The sequence below is a fragment of the Somniosus microcephalus genome, chromosome 7 (genome assembly GCF_052327205.1).
Source record: "Somniosus microcephalus isolate GS21.2 chromosome 7, FLI_Smic_1.0, whole genome shotgun sequence".
Lineage (NCBI taxonomy): Eukaryota > Metazoa > Chordata > Chondrichthyes > Squaliformes > Somniosidae > Somniosus > Somniosus microcephalus.
Window position 1 is genome coordinate 38443121 of NC_140993.1, and position 19203 is coordinate 38462323.

Consider the following 19203-nt stretch of genomic DNA (forward strand, 5'->3'; position numbering starts at 1 on the left):
TCAACTTGCTGACTCGGGTCGGAGGACAATATAGAATATGTCACAAGAACCTCCTTCAGGAAAAATAGCATACAGGATCCTCTAGTAGGACTCGAATACTGCTTTAAAATAAATTTCTACCTATGTGCCAAGATTATCACAGAAGACAAGACAGCGCGCGTTATATTTGTTGTGATAGATATCATCAATGACTTGAAATCCAGGACACAAACAGTACAATAGCATGTGCAAAGACAAAGACAGAAACAATGCTGGGCTGAGTGGACACCTGCCAAACAAATTAAACTCACCATCTGTTGACTAATAAATTCATACAACCTAATAAATAACTATAGCTAAAGATAATGCAAAATAATCAGTACACAATATTCACGCTCTGTTTTCTAAAAAGCGTAGTCATTTTGGACTAGTCGTCAAGAAAATGTTGGTAGAATCTCAGTGGACTACATTCAGATTTTACAAAACTGACTAGCAGAATGTGTTCAACTCAGTAGTGATTTTCTTGTGATGTTATAACAAAGGCTTGGTGATGCAGCACAGTACTGTACTAATTAACATTAGCAGTGCGAGGAATTATACGATACAAGTTCACATCCCTAATTCCATACACACAAATTCCAGATTTTGGCTGTGGGGGTGGGGGCGGAAAGCTGCACATGAAGGCAGGGAAAATCAACAGGGACACTCAACCACTAAGGCTGCTTTTTAAACTATCTTTCTTCTTCTTCTGCAGTCCCTCGGAACTGAGGATGACTTGCTTCCACATTAAAAATGAGTTCTCAGGTGATTGGTGAGTCCAATGCGGGACCTACAGTCTCTGTCACAGGTGGGGCAGACGGTGGTTGAAGGGGCGGGTGGGTGGGGTGCTTGGGTTGACGTGCGCTCCTTGCGCTGCCTGCGCTTGGCTTCCGCTTGCTCCCGGCGAAGAGACTCGAGGTGTTGGGCGCCTTCCCAGATGCTTCTCCTCCACTTTGTGCAGTCTTGGGCCAGGGATTCCCAGGTGTCGGTGGGGATGTTACACTTTTTCAAGGAGGCTTTGAGGGTGTCCTTGAAGTGTTTTCTCTGCCCACCTGGGGCTCTCTTGCCGTGTCGGAGCTCTGAGTAGAGCGCTTGGTTTGGGAATCTCGTATCGGGCATGCGGACAATGTGACCCGTCCATCGGTGCTGATCGAGCGTGGTCAAAGCTTCGATGCTGGGGATGTTGGCCTGAGCGAGAACACAGACGTTGGTGCGCCTATCCTGCCAGTGGATTTGCAGGATCTTGCGGAGGCAGTGCTTTGAGGTGCCTGCTGTACATGGTCCATGTCTGAGGCGTACAGCAATAGACTTGCCCACTCACGCGGGGAACAGACGAGTTTTTTTTTTGCAATTGGGCAAGAGAAGAACTTTGAATAATAAGCTTTAAACCAGATACAATATTTTACAAAGCCCGTCATCAGCTCAAAAAAAAGAAATACCCGCCCCCCCCCAAAAAAAAAATCAAAGGGATTATAAAATTTACAGTAGGGAGAAACTTCCAAATTTTAAATTTAAACAGCCCAGATGAATAGTATTTGAATAGTATTGCAGCATCCTTGTAAAATCACAGATAACTAAAATGAGCAAGAAAAGAATTGGATTCTCCCCCCACTCTAGCTTTGGCATAGAGGCTCCAAGAGATTTACAGCTATCACACTGAAAACTTGTCAGGTTTGGAGAACAGATGATGTTTCTTATTTGGCGAATTGGTAAGGTTTTTTCCTTGTAGACAAAACAGGCAGTTTGATTAGCTGTACATAACAAAAAGCTCCCCTTCCAGAATACTCTCAAATTTAACAGACACAATGCCACTATACGCTCCTAGTTAACCCAGTACAGGTGTCAGCTGTGGCTCAGTGATAGAACTCTCGTCTGAATCAGAACGTTGAGAGTTCATGTTCCACAGTGGAACTTCCACTCCAGAGACTTGAGCACAAAATCTAGGTTGACACTCCAGTGCAGCACCGTCGGAGGTGCCGTCTTTCAGAGAAGATGTTAAACCAAGGCCCTGTCCGTAAAGGATTTCATGACACTATTCGAAGGGCAGCAGTGGGGGAGTTCTCCCCAGTGTCCTGGCCAATATTTATCCCTCAAACATCAGTAAAACAAATGACCATATCATTATCTCGTTGCTGTTTGTGGGACGTTGATGCGCAAATGGGCTGCCGCATTTCCCAAGTACTTCATTGGCTGTAAAGCGCTTTTGGCATCCTGAGGTTGTGGAAGGCGCTATATTGTCAGAATAATTTAAGGCACTTTTACAGTGGCGCTCATTTTGTTGCAGTTCACAGGAAAAGCACAATCAGTGCACCAGCTCCCTGTGTTATTATGGGACTATAACTCGGAGATCAGGGAGCCAGTTTTAGTAGGGAGCTTGCATGTGTTGCATATGCCTCACTCTCCCGCGTTTCAAACTCAACAAGCGCCAAAATTAAATAAAAGTTCTTATTGTAGCTGCTTCTTGCCATTCATTTGGCAAGATGTAGCTAAAGATAGACAGCAACATCTCTTCATCCAGCAAAAAAAGCTAAGACGAGGAGTTTATTAACAAAGAGCAAAAGGTTAGCAAATGTCGCGGCTCTATTGCTCACAGCAGGACAGTTTAAAACCAAGCTAAAAAAAGTTATGTAATGAGATAAATACTAAGTTTAACTAATAGCAATTACTGTGTGATAATGGAAGGAAACAAGTATTTATGACCACACAGGCTTTTCCAGAGCTTCAGCCATTAGGGGTATTTCTTTAAAACTAAACTAAATGACCTCCTGTGATTTTACACAGAAAAAAATAACAACCGTGCCTTTTTAGTCCTACATCTCCTCTTCTCTCCCACTCTAGTGCATGGTTTCCCTCTCTACCTTTATCATCTACACGGTCTTACAAACTTTCTCTCATCGTTGTCTCTGTATCTTCAGTCTCTGAAACATTCACTTTTTCTGTTCCACTTTCTACTAGTTTCTCCTTCACTTTGCCTCTCTCCTGCATATCTCTCAATCTCGATGTGCCTGCCATGCATGCTCCTTCCTGGACTAACACAATTTTTTACCTTTTTACCTATTTAAAACATACATTCAGAGGGCAGCCACCATGCATCAGCCTGCAACTCATCTTTGTCAGCTTTCTCTCTGCCTTCAACAGTCTCCTAAAAGCCCCTCACTGACCATGCCTCCAGTTTCCCTGCCCCTCTAAATATCCTCATTGTGAACGGCTTGTAAATGTTTTACTACATAAAGGCAAGTATTTGGTTAAGTGAATATGGAGGTTAGGCTGAGAGTAGAAAGTGACTGCATGTGCGTGTGTACATGCATGTGTGCGAACGCAGTATGGTGTTTATTAGTAAACACAAGGAAAACACACAGGCAGTTTGATGATCAGGCTGGAAGCCAGAATGCTGGGTAGAGGAGGAAGGCTAGGGTGAGAAGCGCAGAGATTGAGCCAGTCAACTACATGATTGATAATGAATTAACTGTCATGTGATTTCCACGGGCACGGAGAGCTCGCCAAACAGACGCACAGAAAATTTTTATATGAAGAGATGGATTTGTTGAGCCTCTTTTCATGTGACATTTCCTGCTGTGTAACAGTATATAATCATATTTTTCTACCCATTCTTGCTACTTAATTAAAAATTCAATTTTTTTTGATTTTTTTTTGAGGGGATTCAACAAAAACAATATTCTCAAGCAAGCCCAACCCTTTCCACTGAGCTTGCAAATGATGGCCATGGCAAATCTACCAATAGACCAAGAGCTAAGTTTCAGTGCTATAAATTGTATGTATGTAATGTAATATCAAAATATATTAACAGAAGTTGTGTTTTCAAAATATACGGTACAGAGTAATTACTCACCAACAGTTCATCAATTTTAAACGCAGGCATACTGCTCCTTTTCAGTACTGAAGGCATGCCATCCTAGTTATCCAATAATATTCATGTGATATTTAATAAACTTTACTAATCTGCAATTGCTACTTTGAGAGAATCAAGGTCTAGAAGCTCAAGCTGCCGTTAAACTGTAGACGGTACAAGTACTGCTCTGTATACTCTGATCAATCTCTCTCCTTATTGCAGGGTATTTCTTTCCATAGATGCCAGGAGAGCAAGAGGAATTCCTGGGGAAAGATGTACTGTGCATGGACAACTTTCTCACACCAACTGGAAACCAGAGTTCATAATGCCAACCTTTTGCCAAGCCCAAAACCAGACAAGGGGGAGGAGATAAGATCACAGCTTAAGCTCCATTTTTTTGACGCTGATGAAAAATTAATAACCAAGCATAAATACTACCAAAAAATGAGTAAACATTAAAAAAAACTTGGGCATTCATTTACATTTTAGAAATTTCCAGACAGCTCACTCTCAAATTGGGACAGTCTTCAAGTAGGCTGAAAGCAAAATTAGTATAAAGAATTTATTCTTCAGGCTTATGAAATGGGCCATAACTTGGCACTGTAAATACTGGCTCTTTTGAAGTATTCAGAAAGAAATTATTGCAAGGGGGATGGAGTATAAAAGTAGGGAAATCTTGCTACAACTGTACAGGGTGCTGGTGAGACCACATCTGGAGTACTGCGTGCAGTTTTGGTCTCCTTATTTAAGGAAGGATATACTTGCATTGGAGGCAATTCAGAAGGTTCACGAGGTTGATTCCGGAGATGAAAGGGTTGTCTTATGAAGAAAGGTTGAGCCTATATACTCATTGGAGTTTAGAAGAATGAGAGGTGATCTTATTCTGAGGGGGCTTGACAGGGTAGATGCAGGGAGGATGTTTCCCTTCGTGGGGGAATCTAGAACTAGGAGGCATAGTTTCAGAATAAGGGGTCGCCCATTTAAAGATGAGGAATTTCCTCTCTCAGGGGGTCGTGAATCTTTGGAATTCTCTGTCCCAGAGAGCTGTGGAGGCGGAGTCATTGAATATATTCCAGGTAGAGATAGACAGATATTTGAGCTACAGGGGAGTCAAGGGTTACGGGGAGTGGGCGGGAAAGTGGAGTTGAGGCTAAGATCAGCCATGATCTTATTGAATGGCGGAGCAGGCTCGAGGGGCCAAATGACCTACTCCTGCTCCTATTTCTTATCTTCTTATGAATCGAATCAATTCAGCAAAGGGGAATATGGGTCAGGTGTTAAATTGTCAGATAAGGTCCTCAAAAAAGGACCTAGCTAACAAAGCGAGATGAACAAATGAATTACTTTTTCTTCTTTGTAACATTTTTTTGATGAATGTTCTTTCCAGATCAGGATGTCCTTACATTTTATTTCTTGGATTAGTATAACTGATTCAAAATGACTGCCAAAAAACTAATAAATCATATGCTCTGAATACATGGTCTGTTTCTTGGAAAGCTGGATTATGTCTTCATATAAAAGCATGAAATAATTTCGATCATTTAGAAAATCATTCTTGTAACTTTACTTTCATCCCGTTCCCATCAGCTAGTTTTTTTGATCACCTCATGTTCAACTGAATCCATTTGCTTGGGAGATTGTTAATATTTAGACAGATCCTTTGCTGAATTTGGTTGTATCCTTCCCCAAAACACAAAGACTAATCTACAGGAATTTAAAATAGGTTTCCTGCAATTAACAACAGGACCTGCACTGATTGTAGCTATGTTCATTAATAGTGTGAAAGTTGCTTACAACTGAAATTATTTTCAAAAAAGCAGTTTGCTCCTCCTTATGAGAAAACAGATGATGCCATTTTCTCTCCACATTAATTCCTCATACTGCTTCCTTCACCAAGCAACTACAGGCAATAGATGTTTCACACCTACAATAGTCATGGGGATAGGGGAAGAAAGCACCGCAAAGGGAAAGAAGAAACAGAATGCGATGCCGTGAGATGACAACATTGCTGTATTCTATTGCAACATAATTCTACATCTGCAAACTTCTCAAAAGCTTTTGATATTTCAGAGTGTTGTAGTAGGACTCTGGCACGAATTCATGAACTAATTTCTCTTATCTGGAAGGAGGAGAGCATGCCAGGGGATCTCGGACGCCGTAATTGTGACCATCTTCAAGAAAGGTGATAAGTCCGATTGTGGTAATTACAAGAGGAGTTTCCCTGCTATCTGCCACAGGGAAGTCATCGCAAGAATCCTCCTCAATCGCCTTCTCCCAGTGGCCGAAGAGCTCTTCCCAGAGTCGCAATGCGGATTCCGTCCACTAAGGGACACAATGGACATGATCTTCACCGCACGTCAATTACAAGAGAAATGCAGGGAACAGCACCAACCGCTGTACATGGCCTTCTTTGATCTCACAAAGGCCTTTGACATTGTCAAACGTGAGGGATTATGGAGTATCCTCCTCAAATTCAGCTGCCCACAAAAGTTTGTCACCATCCTCCGCCTACTTCATGACAACATGCAAGCCGTGATCCTGACCAACGGTTCCACCACAGACCCAATCCACATACGAACCGGGGTCAAGCAAGGCTGTGTCAGTGCACCAATGCTCTTCTCGATCTTCCTTGCTGCAATGCTCCATCTCACCCTCAGTAAGCTCCCTGCTGGAGTGGAGCTAATTTACAGAACAAATGGGAAACTGTTCAACCTCCGTCGCCTCCAGTCCAGATCCAAGGTCATCCCATCCTCTGTTGTCGAATTACAGTATGCAAACGACGCTTGCGTCTGCACGCACTCGGAGGTCGAACGCCAAACTATCGTCAACACCTTCACCGAAGCGTATGAGAGCATGGGTCTTACACTAAACATCCGTAAGACAAAGGTCCTCTACCAAGCTGCACCTGCCACACAGTACTGCCCCCCGATTATCAAAATCCACGACAAGGCCTTGGACAACGTGGACCACTTTCCATACCTCGGGAGCCTACTGTCAACAAGGGCAGACATCGATGACGAAGTCCAACACCGCCTTCAGTGTACCAGTGCAGCCTTCGGTCGCCTGAGGAAGAGTGTGTTTGAAGACCAGGACCTCAAACCCGGCACTAAGCTCATGGTCTACAGAGCAGCAGTGATACCCGCCCTGCTGTATGCCTCAGAGACATGGACCATGTACAGCAGGCACCTCAAAGCACTGGAGAGGTACCACCAACGCTGCTTCCGCAAGATCCTGTAAATTCATTGGCAGGATAGGCGCACCAACGTCAGTGTTCTCGCTCAGGCCAACATCCCCAGCATGGAAGCTTTGACCATGCTCGATCAGCTCCGATGGACGGGTCACATCGTCTTCATGCCCGATACGAGACTTCCAAAACAAGTGCTCTACTCGGAGCACCGGCACGGCAAGAGAGCCCCAGGTGGGCAGAGGGAACACTTCAAGGACACCTTCAAAGCCTCCTTGAAAAAAAGTGCAACATCCCCACTGACACCTGGGAATCCCTGGCCCAAGACCGCACAAAGTGGAGGAGAAACATCCGAGAAGGCACCGAACACAGAGTCTCTTCGCCGGGAGCAAGTGGAAGCCAAGCGCAAGCAGCACACGTCAACCCAAGCACCCCACCCACCCACTTCAACCACCGTCTGCCCCACCTGTGACAAAGACTGTAGGTCCCGCTTTGGACTCATCAGTCACCAAAGAACTAATTTTTAATGTGGAAGCAAGTCATCCTCGGTTCCGAGGGACTGCCTAAGGAGAAGAAGTAGGACTCTACAAATATTCTCCAATGAAAGTGAAGAATTTCTTGTAATAAGCATTTCAAATGTAATGAATGATGTCCTAAGCACATAAGGAGAAAACAATATTCTGTATGGGCTCTCTAGGTTGGAGAAAATCTGTTAAATCTTTGGTTGCTCCGTTTTATGTCTGTAGCAATCTAAGCTGGCAGTAAAGCACCTAAATATTTGGACAATATGGAGTTTTTAAGTTCAAATGTTTGATTATACAATGAGATGATTATTATTGACATACACCTGATCAATTACCAGAACAAATGCAAATTTCTTCTTCCAGGCTCAGGCTGTCCATTTGCAGAATACTAGTACTTCACTGGCTGTAAAGCGCTTTGGGACGTCCGGTGGTCGTGAAAGGCGTTATATAAATGCAAGTCTTTCTTTTTATTATTATGTGCCTAAAAAAAAAAATGAAGAAATTGGAGTGGAGCTCAGGGCTCTCGGCCTCTGAGATCAGGGCCGTTCCTGCTGATGGAGGTCGTCCTTGGAGGGTGGAAGTGGTGAGGGACGTAAAGTAATTTTTAAAAATCTCACCCGGACATCAAGTCTGCCCTGCAAACACCACAGTTCCTCTGGTCAGTGGAGGGTGACTACAGGACAGGCCACAGCCGAGATGTCCAACAATCAGATTCACAACAAAATAAGAAAGGAGACCAGTAACACTATCTCCCACCTCAAAAATAGCTACGCTAGGCTTGCGCCTACCACAAGCACACTGGACCAAGCCCAGTTTTTCCTGGTGGCAAAGCTCCAGGACACTCTAGGTCAATGCAATGGGGTTAAAAATCTGATGCAATCGATCCCTGGCCCCATCATCTTTGTCCTGTGCTTGGACAGCACCAATTCCTCAAGTGCACGAGGGGGGAAAATCTACCCTACATTTAAGAAATTCAGATGAAGCACAAAGGCCTATTGTTCTGAAAACTACCAAGGCTGAAAACATAACTAAGCAATAGTGTTAGCTTGAGTTTTCGAAAGGCTATGGATTTATAGCAGGTTTAGGAATTCCACAGTTTTGAGGTTCTAAAAAAGTGCGAGTTTGAATAAACAATGGATTTCAACATAGTGTAGTGTAAGAAAGGAGAGAGTGTAGGCCAGTTCATTTAGAGCCGAGGATGAATGAGAAAAAAGTTCACATGTGCAATGGTTATAATAGGGAGTTTGACAAATAGCAAGAAGGACTGCAAAAGACTTCAGGAAGACACGAGTTAGTAGAATTGGCAGACAGATGGCGCATGCACTTTAACGCGGCGAACTGTGATGCAATACCTTTTGAGAGGAAAAACAAAGAATGGGATTATAGACAATAACTGTGGCCTAACCAATGTTTTGTACAAATTTATTATTGTACTCTCTGCCAGATTTCTAAATCCCCAAATTTTTTTAAAATGGCTTTGTCTATCTGCACTTGGAGAATTATGTACTTGAATCCCAGAGGTGTTTCTAGAAAAATGCTGAACAGAAAATAAGCGCTTGTACTTTCTTGAAAATTCAACAAACAAAACTGTTAAACAGTCTCCCTAAGAAATGAAGCAATTTTGAACACGAACATAAAAATAAAATTGGGTGTAATAGTTATGATACTGGACTACCAATCCAGTGTATGAGTGTTCCAATCCGGAAATTTAATCCAATAAATCTGGTACTATGTAGATGGTCATAAAAACCCAACTGGTTCATTAATCACCTTCAGGGAAGCAAGCTTGCCACCGCTATGTAGCCTGGCCTATATGCGACTCCAGTCCCACAGTATGGGGTTAACTTTTATTGCCCTCTAAAGTGAGCAAGCCACTCAAGTTGTAAATCGCTACAAAGTTCAGTAATAAGAAATTCAGGCACACTTATTGGCAACGACCCACACATTGCATCAGGATAAAACTAAAGCATTCCCATCCCAGTTGACCCTGCAAAATCCTCCTCACTATCTGGTGGGAGAGACAGAGTGAGGGGGAAGAGAGTGAGCGACAGATAGAAACGATAGAGAAAAGAAAATAAGAAAAAAAACTTGCATCTATACAGGGTCTTTCACACATTCTGGATGTCCCAAATTCCATCACAGCCAATGGAGTACTTTTGAGGTGTCGTCACTGTTGTAATGTAGCAAAAGCAGCAGCTAATTTGCATACAGCAAGCTCCCATGTAACTCAAAGGACAGGGATTAAACCTAGTACCTCTTGCCTCAGCTACTAAAAGAATAAATTCCACCATCGGGGTTCTGTTGAAATATGCCTCTGAACTTCAACTATCCAATTTGAATATATAAATCCAATTGGTGTTCCTTGGTCAAAAGACCTCCCCATGTAATAAGCTAATGTTGACTGAAGGATGTCAAACACCTTTATGCAGGGTATTCCAGAAGAGAATACTCCCTCGGTAACTGGATGCACAAATTAGTTGTCATGATGCAGGTCCTAGTACAATTGCACTTGTTTTTGTTGTGCTGCTAAGCTCAATTTAAATACCACTATCAATTAGGACACAACCCAACATCCAAAACCTCATGTTTAAATCTTAAATTTGGATTATTTCAAAGAATACCAATAGTCTTAACATTCAAACCAAATTTTCTCCCCGTCTATTGTAGCAACGTCTTGTCATGGGAAAGGAGTTTGATCCCCAACATATTGATCTCGGATTTTAGCCAATATCATGGGAAGTTAGCAAATGGAAGCCAAGAACTTTCCAAAAGAAAAGCAGCTAACAAGCCTCATGCTCCTCTAGTGGCTGGCTTGCAACAACACTGGAAGAGGCCAGAGAATGGATTGCTTGCCCTCTTGTTCACAAGGGCCAGGGAGACTTGAGTGATCACCAAGGGGAAAAATTAAATGAAAACAGGAGCCACAGTATGGTGTTTTTCTAGTAGAGTCTGGTGTTTAAACACTGCCATCGCAGAGAGAGAGAGAGAGAGAGAGAGAGAGAGAATGTTCAGATCTGATAAGTCAGGCTGCAAGTGGTTAAGCAGTTCTTTTTTGTTAAGAACAATGTAGAAACTAAAGCAATCTTCCAGACTGTTTGAGCACACAACACATTTAAGAAAAGTAGAAAGCAAACTACTTGCGCCACCGTTGATTTCCTTGTGTAGCCTATTTGTGCTACGTTCAAAAATTTCTGACTCCTGACAGCTCTCAATACTCCATACGTACAATGTGTGATCTTACTATGCAGCACTTGACGAGAGGTCTAGGGCCATCGGAGTTTAGATTTAAACCCTCAAAGTTGGAATTTTTCAGATAGGGCAAAACCAACTTAATGTTTATTATTCTTCTACATCAACATGGAGATCTGAACAGGCCAAATCCAGATATAGCCTCGATCTGGTCTGGAACCGACTTGCAGTACAAGCATTCATGGTAGTTAACAAGCAAGGTTAAGTGTGGATTTTAGAACACCATTGTTCATTGTGACAAAGCAAAAGGGACAATAAATGTATACCACATATTAATTATCTTCAGATGACTATGGGGTTTCCTACATGCCTAGTCAGAAGAATTACAAATGCCCACAGAGATTTGTACTAAAAGATTGTCAAATATATAAAAATGTGTTGCTCCTCTAATGTATGTCATTTTTCAAAACTTTTTTGTTAAAGAGTACATGATTCAACATTTTATTTCTGGTTCTAAGCAAGGGTACCCCGGGGGAGGGGCAGAACAAGGAGAAGCAGCAGTTAGAAAGGACAAGCAGTGACAGATGGCGCACGAGTCTTCAGATACATTACTGTTCTAGTTTAAGACTAGAAGTCAACTTTTCTGTTATAACAAAATATACTAGAGGAAATGGTAAGTATTGACTCTTAGTCTATCAGCATGAATGAGTAATCTCAGTCAAGTGAAGTTTGGTTTTTTGGGGTGGGGTGGAATTAGACTTTGTTGTTGTTTCTACTATCTGGTTATACCGTGAAACTGCATAAGCATCAGCAACTTGTCATTTATTAAGGTCTTTTCCCATAATCTCTCATTAAAATACAAGGACTTGCTTTCAGAGCGTGGTATCTGAACAGCCCAGGAAGATGAGTTGTAGCACAGTGCTGTTAGGACACGGACCATATGGGCCACTTTTATGCTAGAAGTTAAAATATGTTTCAGGCTCGTTTTTAACAGGTTATGGGAATGAGAGAGGAGAGCTCATTGTACTTTAGTCTATTAAATATAACATTTTAATTTCCACTTTAGTTGGGGATGACTATCTGAACTGTGCACACATCATTAACTTCAACAGTTGAATCAAGAATCTTCCTTTACAACAACATAAACGAAATGCAAGAAAGAGAATATTTGCATTTATATAGCAGGTTATCACATCGGTCAGAAATGTCCCCAAAGTACTTCAGAGCCAATGAATTACGGTGGAGTGCAGTGACTGTTGTCAAGTAAGCAAACATGTCAGACATTTTGCACACAGCAATGAAATGAATCATCAGTTGATCAATTTTTGGTGGTGTAGGTTGAGGGAGGAATGCTGGTCAAACACTAGGAGATATTCACTGCTTTTCTTCAAATGGTGCCATCGGATCTTTAATGTCCACCAGAACAGGCAGAAACGCGCAAGCTTGGTTTAACATCTCACCTGAAGGATAGCACCTCCGAAAAAGCAGTACTTCCTCAGTACTGACTAGATTATGCGCTCAAGTTTGGGAGTGGGGCTTTATTAAAAAGCAATAGGAATAAGAGTAAAGAAGTCTTACTACAATTATATAGGGCCTTGGTGAGACAACATCTGGAGTATTGCGTACAGTTTTGGTCTCCTTACCGAAGGAAGGATATACAGGAAACTGTGTTATCCGGAGGCTAAGTGCCCAGCAAGCTCGAGCCACCGGCAAAAATCAGGAGCCGTTTTGTTAGGTTTTTTTTCCTTCTCGTGGCTTTTTTTTTCTTCAACAGTCAGGCTCTGGAAAGTCTCTCTAAAGCTGTTGCTAAGCTACAGAGATGCTTCCAAGGTATGGGCCGACTGTTTAGAAGCTGTTGCTAAGCAACAGTGTTTGTTGTCAGATACGGAGATGAAAAGCTCCGTATGCTTCAACATTAACGCTGGTGTGTCCGGCAGTTTTGAGGGAACGGCAACAGCTCGGTCCCGTCGGTGCCGGATAGCACAAAGTTTCCTGTACTTGCCTTAGAGGGACTGCAAGGAAGGTGCGCTAGACTGATTCCTGGAATGAGGGGATTGTCCTATGAGGAGAGATTGACTAGACTAGGACTATATGCCCTAGAGTTGAGAAGAATGAGAGGTGATCTCATTGAAACAAATAATTCATACAGGGCTCGACAGAGTAGATGCTGGGAGGATGCTTCCTCTGGCTGGGGTGTCTAGAACTAGGGGTCACAGTCTCAGAATAAGGTGTCAGCTATTTAGGACTGAGATGTGGAGAAATTTCTTCACACAAAGGGTTGTGAATCTGTGGTATTCTCTGCTCCAGAGGGCTATGGCTGCTCAGTCGTGAAGTATATTCAAGACCAAGATCGATACATTTTTGGATACTAAAAGGTACTCAAGGGATATGGGGATAGTGCGGGAAGGTGGAGCTGAGGTAGAAGATCAGCCATGATCTTTATTGAATGGCGGAGCAGGCTCAAAAAGGGACGAATGGCCTACTCCTGCTCCTATTTCTTATGTTCTTATGAAGCTACAACCTTCCGACTGAGAGGCTAAATATAATTAACACAAAGGCAGGTCCCAGAGATCATTGCTTAACTGACATGAATGGTCAAGAATATTTGTGCAGAAATGGAGTACACATACTTGTACTCAGAATAGCAGCTGCCATTAAAAAAAAAGTTACAGTAGAATATGTTTTACGAAATAAACAAACTTGGCATGTAAGCCACCATTCTGAGCCTCTAAAGGACCATCTGTTCAGGAGTTCCGATTGCTGTCATGCTGTTTGTACTACCATTCGTGGTTGCCAAGTCTACAGTCACACGCTACTTTTGCATTCTTCAAGTGATCACATCATTGATTCTGCCTGCACACAAAGCTGGTGGCAGAGTTGAACTAAACTTCACATCAGAACATGCCAAAAGCTCTTAATCAAAAAGCTTGCTGTGTCACTTTAATTTTACTGGTTCCTTTTTTAAAAGCTCCGTACATTATGCAATAACATTAACGTAGTGTGCAATTGAAGCCCTCGACAAGTTTTAAAATAAATTAACTTCTAAGATTTTCCTTTTAAAGAGATCATAAAACACTGAAGAACTAAATGCTCAAAAGGTTGATTCTGATTTAAACTGCAGAACAGAAATAATTTTACCACGTGCTAGGGCTCTCAGTGCAGTGGAACTGCCCCATTTAAATTGTGGGTCAATTCCAGGGTACCAAAAATAGCACGCGCAGATCTTGAAATGATATAATAAACGCTGATTTTCTAGCTGCGTACTTGTCCTGGTGTCAGGGAGGATCTGTGAATGGCAGTAATGAGAAAAACAATATTGCTGGCCTGGATGGGAGGGCGGAACACTCGTTTTTGTCCGCAACCGGAAAAGGAGGGCCCAGAATTTCTTGCAACAGACAGTAAATTTTGCCATTTTGCATGCTGATCTAGTTGTTGTGAATTTACTCCAAAATTTTGTAGGAAACCAATATGAATAGGCTGCTGCGAGGATAGTGGCAAATCAGAAACAGCACAGCTGTCCAGAAGTAGGCCAACAGGTTAGCTTCATTTGTACAGGCAGGCTTTCGAAGACCTGCGCTATATTATTTACAAGTTTTAAAATTAAATTAAAAATACTGGAATTCAAAAATAGATACAGTTGCTTCATTTGCTAATTGGAAACAAAGCTTTTTTCCTAGCTGAATACAGGGTTGGCTTTAGGTTTCATCGTCTTGGGCCTAAAGTGCCTACTCTAATCTATCCCACTGGCTCGAGAGAGTCGATTTAGACATCATGACATCTTAATCAAGGACACTGTTGGAGATCGGATGTAATATTGCTAAATACAGACTCTCGTTTACATTTTCTTTGTAAAGGCGCGATTCATGAATGCTTTGCAAGTGGATGAGAGGTATATATGTTATTGTACACAGCGCATTATTAACATTGTATTCTGCTTGGGATTAACCAGAATAACCATTAATATGTCCAGAGTTAAGCAGCTATTTTTTTTGTGGAACAACCCAAAATATATTATTTATTATTATTTGCTTTAATATGGACTCAAGATGTCGCAACAGTGGAATGGTACCACGTCAGAGCAATAGAATCTAGGCGTTGGTGTAAATTACAGCACACATTTCACTCCTAGCAATGCTTCGGAGCGAGAGTTAAATCCAATGTAAACCCAGCAGCAGCTCAGTCAGACACTTCAACTGCTCGTCAATTTGTTTATAGACTCCATTCAGGAGAACCCCCCAGGTTTTTCCTACAAGGGGGCAGGTAAATTTGTTTGTGCATAAAAGATCAGTTTCCCAATATATCACTCTCTCAAACAAAAGATTGCTAGATTGTCCTTCAAATATTAAGTATGGAGATATCTTTGGAAATAATTTTTTTTTAAAGTAAAGCATGACTTAAGTATCATCTCACTTTTGAGAAAGGTCAGAGGGGAATGTCAGGCACAGCATCGGCATAAGCAGTTAGGAAGGCAAATGGTAGGTTGCCCTTCATTGCAAGAGGTTTTGAGTACAGGAGCAAGGCTGTCTTAGAGTTATACTTCCTTCTCCTTCTTAGGCAGTCCCTCGGAACCGAGGATGACTTGCTTCCACATTAAAAATTAGTTCTCAGGTGACTGATGAGTCCAATGCGGGACCTACAGTCTCTGTCACAGGTGGGGCAGATGATGGTTGAAGGGGCGGGTGGGTGGGGTGCTTGGGTTGACGTGCGCTCCTTCCGCTGCCTGCGCTTGGCTTCCGCTTGCTCCCGGCGAAGAGGCTCGAGGTGTTCGGCGCCTTCCCGGATGCTTCTCCTCCACTTTGTGCGGTCTTGGGCCAGGGATTCCCAGGTGTCGATGGGGATGTTGCACTTTTTCCAAGGAGGCTTTGAGGGTGTCCTTGAGGCGTTTCCTCTGCCCACCTGGGGCTCTCTTGCCGTGCCGGAGCTCCGAGTAGAGCGCTTGTTTTGGGAGTCTCATATCGGGCATGCAGACAATGTGACCCGTCCATCGGAGCGGATTGAGCGTGGTCAAAGCTTCGATGCCGGGGATGTTGGCCTGAGCAAGAACACAGACGTTGGTGCGCCTAACCTGCCAATGGATTTGCAAGATCTTGCGGAGGCAGGTACCTCTCCAGTGCTTTGAGGTGCCTGCTGTACATGGTCCATATCTCTGAGGCACACAGCAAGGGCGGGTATCACTGCTGCTCTGTAGACCATGAACTTAGTGCCGGGTTTGAGGTCCTGGTCTTCAAACACTCTCTTCCTCAGGCGACCGAAGGCTGCACTGGCACACTGAAGGCGGTGTTGGACTTTGTCGTTGACGTCTGCCCTTGTTGACAGTAGGCTCCCGAGGTATGGAAAGTGGTCCACGTTGTCCAAGGCCTTGTCGTGGATTTTGATGATCGGGGAGCAGTACTGTGTGGTGGGGACAGGTTGGTAGAGGACATTTGTCTTACGGATGTTTAGTGTAAGGCCTATGCTCTCGTACGCGTCGGTGAAGGTGTCGACGATGGTTTGGAGTTCGACCTCCGAGTGAGCGCAGACGCAAGTGTCATTTGCATACTGTAATTCGACGACAGAGGACAGGACGACCTTGGATCTGGACTGGAAGCATTATACAGGGCCTTAGTGAGACCACACCTGGAGTAGTGTGTGCAGTTTTGTTCTCCTTACCTTAGGAAGGATATACTTGCCATAGAGGGAGTGCAGCGAAGTTCACCAGACTGATTCCTGGGATGGCAGGACCGTCGTATGACGAGAGATTGGGTCGACTAGGCCTGTATTCACTAGAGTTTAGAAGAATGAGAGGGGATCTCATTGAAACGTGTAAAATTCTGACAGGGCTAGACAGACTGGATGCAGGGAGGATGTTACCCCTGGCTGGGGGATCTAGAACGAGGGTTCACAGTCTCAGGATGCAGGGTAGGACATTTAGGACTGAGATGAGGAGAAATTTCTTCACTCAGTGGGTGGTGAACCTGTGGAATTCTCTACCACAGAAGGCTGTGGAGGCCAATTCACTGAATATATTTAAGAAGGAGATAGATAGATTTCTAGACACAAAAGGCATTAAGTGGTATGGGGAGAGAGTGGGAATATAGGACTGAGATAGAGGATCAGCCATGATCACATTGAATGGCGGAGCAGGCTCGAAGGGTCAAATGGTCTACTCCTGCTCCTATTTTTCTATGTTTCTATAGCATTTATCTTCTGAACACATTTAAAATTGTTTTCACTATTTTCTTCAGCAGTAAAGTCATTTCAGTTGGAGTGTTTTGGGAAAAATAAATTGATTGCAACTTAACGGTGTGATAAATTGTTGGTCAGCTATTGAAAATACAATCATTTATTTAGCAATTAAATCGAGTTTTATTTCAGCAATACAAACTTAGGTCAGCGGGTGACCAAGGGACTTCCTGCATGATCTTAATCAGCGACAAAACGAGTGCAGAACGAGGAAATCTGATATTGCCACAGTCTTGAATAGGGGAGGAGCCATAATAATAAACTTTTAATTGTTTTGGTCAGGGTTTAGGCAGAGGGGGGAAAAACTAGAGTGACTCCCATTTGCCATAGTTTCCTGGAAAGTCTGTGCTAGAATAACGGAGTGGGCGGTGAAATCGACATTACTATAGTGCTAGTTTTCAGGAAATTCCAGGCCATGGAGCCCTGTCGCTGCCATATACCTTCAATAGTACAAAGGAAAAGATTACCATCTGCTTAGGGGCACCAATACCGTCTCATTTATATTACACCACTGCCACTGAAGCCAGTGATAATACACACACAAAACAGAAAATTTATACCACATCCTCTCAAAAACTCTTTAGGTCTTAAACCGTAACATTTTATGGTTATTATTCAATTGAAATGCTTATAATTGAAGTACATGATGGTGATTTCAGTCGCTGAAGGGTCACAATAAAACAGGCACGTAAACTACTAATTTGAAATTTCTATGTACACTCTCCCCCCTCCCTTCAGTCTAGTGCTCCTGAAACTCAGACAGACAATCTTGTAAACATTGGCATATATGGCTCAAGAAAAGAGATCCGAATAGCATCAAGCAGCACAAGGGCAAACCATGTTCTAAAGCCTTCCAATTTATTTCTCTGCTCCTGCAAAATTAAGCTTGTACCCAATTGTGCACATTGCAAATGCTTTTCTGAATCAGATTAAGAACGTACAAGTATATGGAAATAAAAGGCACCCCTCCAGTACAGACAAATCGTGCACAGTTCACTTCCTTAATTGACCTTACCTAAATTAATTACCGAAATTCTGTCATCCTAGTTGCTCAAGAAGCAATATTTTGCAAACAACGTGGCCCATCTCCATCTATATACATCGTTAAAATCCCATTCCTAATCAGATATTCAGCATTCTTTTAAGAAATCAGCATGCGGAAATTGCTTTATCTGGGAGGTTATTTCACATATCAACAATTCTAGACTTCCAGCAGGAACACAATTTAGTTTGGACAGATGATTCTAGGGGGTTGCTACAACCTTATCAATTAGCTGGAAAAGATTACCAGCCTGTTAAAATGAGATGCAGTTGATAAAAGCATGGCAGAATTGCAGAGAAAATCATCACAACACTCCACTGAACAAAGAGCTGCTTAAGGAAAAGACCGAGGGCAACGAAAAGGAATTCTCACGTGAGGCTGTGCATACTTGCACTGGTTGAAAGTTCATCTCATTTTGCACGAAGTCCTCTGAACTGCATAAATGTTCCTTTATACCACGGGCTACATTGTTCAGTCTGCGAGATAAACACCCATCAAATGATTTTTAACTGAATTATTTTAGTTTCCTTTGCAGGCATATCAGAACGCACTAAATGCTGAAAATCCAACAGCTGTTTCCCTTTCATTTGCACTATAGGAAACCACACACTAAAACAAGCGTTTCCTTAGCAACCACACCACCACCAATACGCAGGGGACTCAAGTCAACCAATTGAAGATGCTCCATTTTACCCTCGGTCATGACAACAGCACCAATGATTTTTTTTGCTGCTTTGATGGAACATCATATCTTAATTTTTCCCTACTTCAGCGCTTTACATTTTTCTCTATTAATACTATAAGCTTAAAGGCCTGAATTATTCAATTTACAGCCACAGTAAACACATAAAAAGACCTACTGTACACCGTATTCCTCCAACAGTTTAATCTGATACAACAGACTTGTAAGGAACAAGTTTCGTAAAACACTGCATTTGACACTTTCTGTTGAAACCAATAGATTAAGTAATCTTTCCGAGAAGTTGAAGGCAAGTTTTTTTTGTCTCTGGTTTCAGTTTTTAAAAACACACACAAGCGATCCGATTTAAACGTTTGAGCTGTCCATAGGACTCAGACACCTGGTTTGAACATCGACGTAAAATATCTAATGCTGCAGCATGGGGATAGGGAGCAGGCTTTCCAAACTAAACTGTTCTTGAACCTCTCAGCAGCC

The 19203-nt window shown here is 42.6% G+C and overlaps 1 protein-coding gene across 9 annotated transcripts in view; it reads right to left on the reverse strand.

Moving 5' to 3' along the window:
- Positions 1 to 19203, reverse strand: part of ptp4a3a (protein tyrosine phosphatase 4A3a) — a 140661-nt gene that overhangs the window by 39613 nt on the left and 81845 nt on the right. The window contains exon 2 of one of the 9 annotated variants that reach the window (XM_085992445.1): positions 18418 to 18505. The exons of 6 other annotated variants lie outside the window; for them this stretch is intronic. In XM_085992445.1, coding sequence (XP_085848571.1) covers positions 18418 to 18438 — 21 coding nt within the window. In that variant the 5' untranslated portion in view covers positions 18439 to 18505. Of the gene's footprint in view, positions 1 to 18401; positions 18506 to 19203 lie in introns of those variants that run through there. 2 more of the 9 variants (XM_085992438.1, XM_085992440.1) reach the window with 2 other exon arrangements.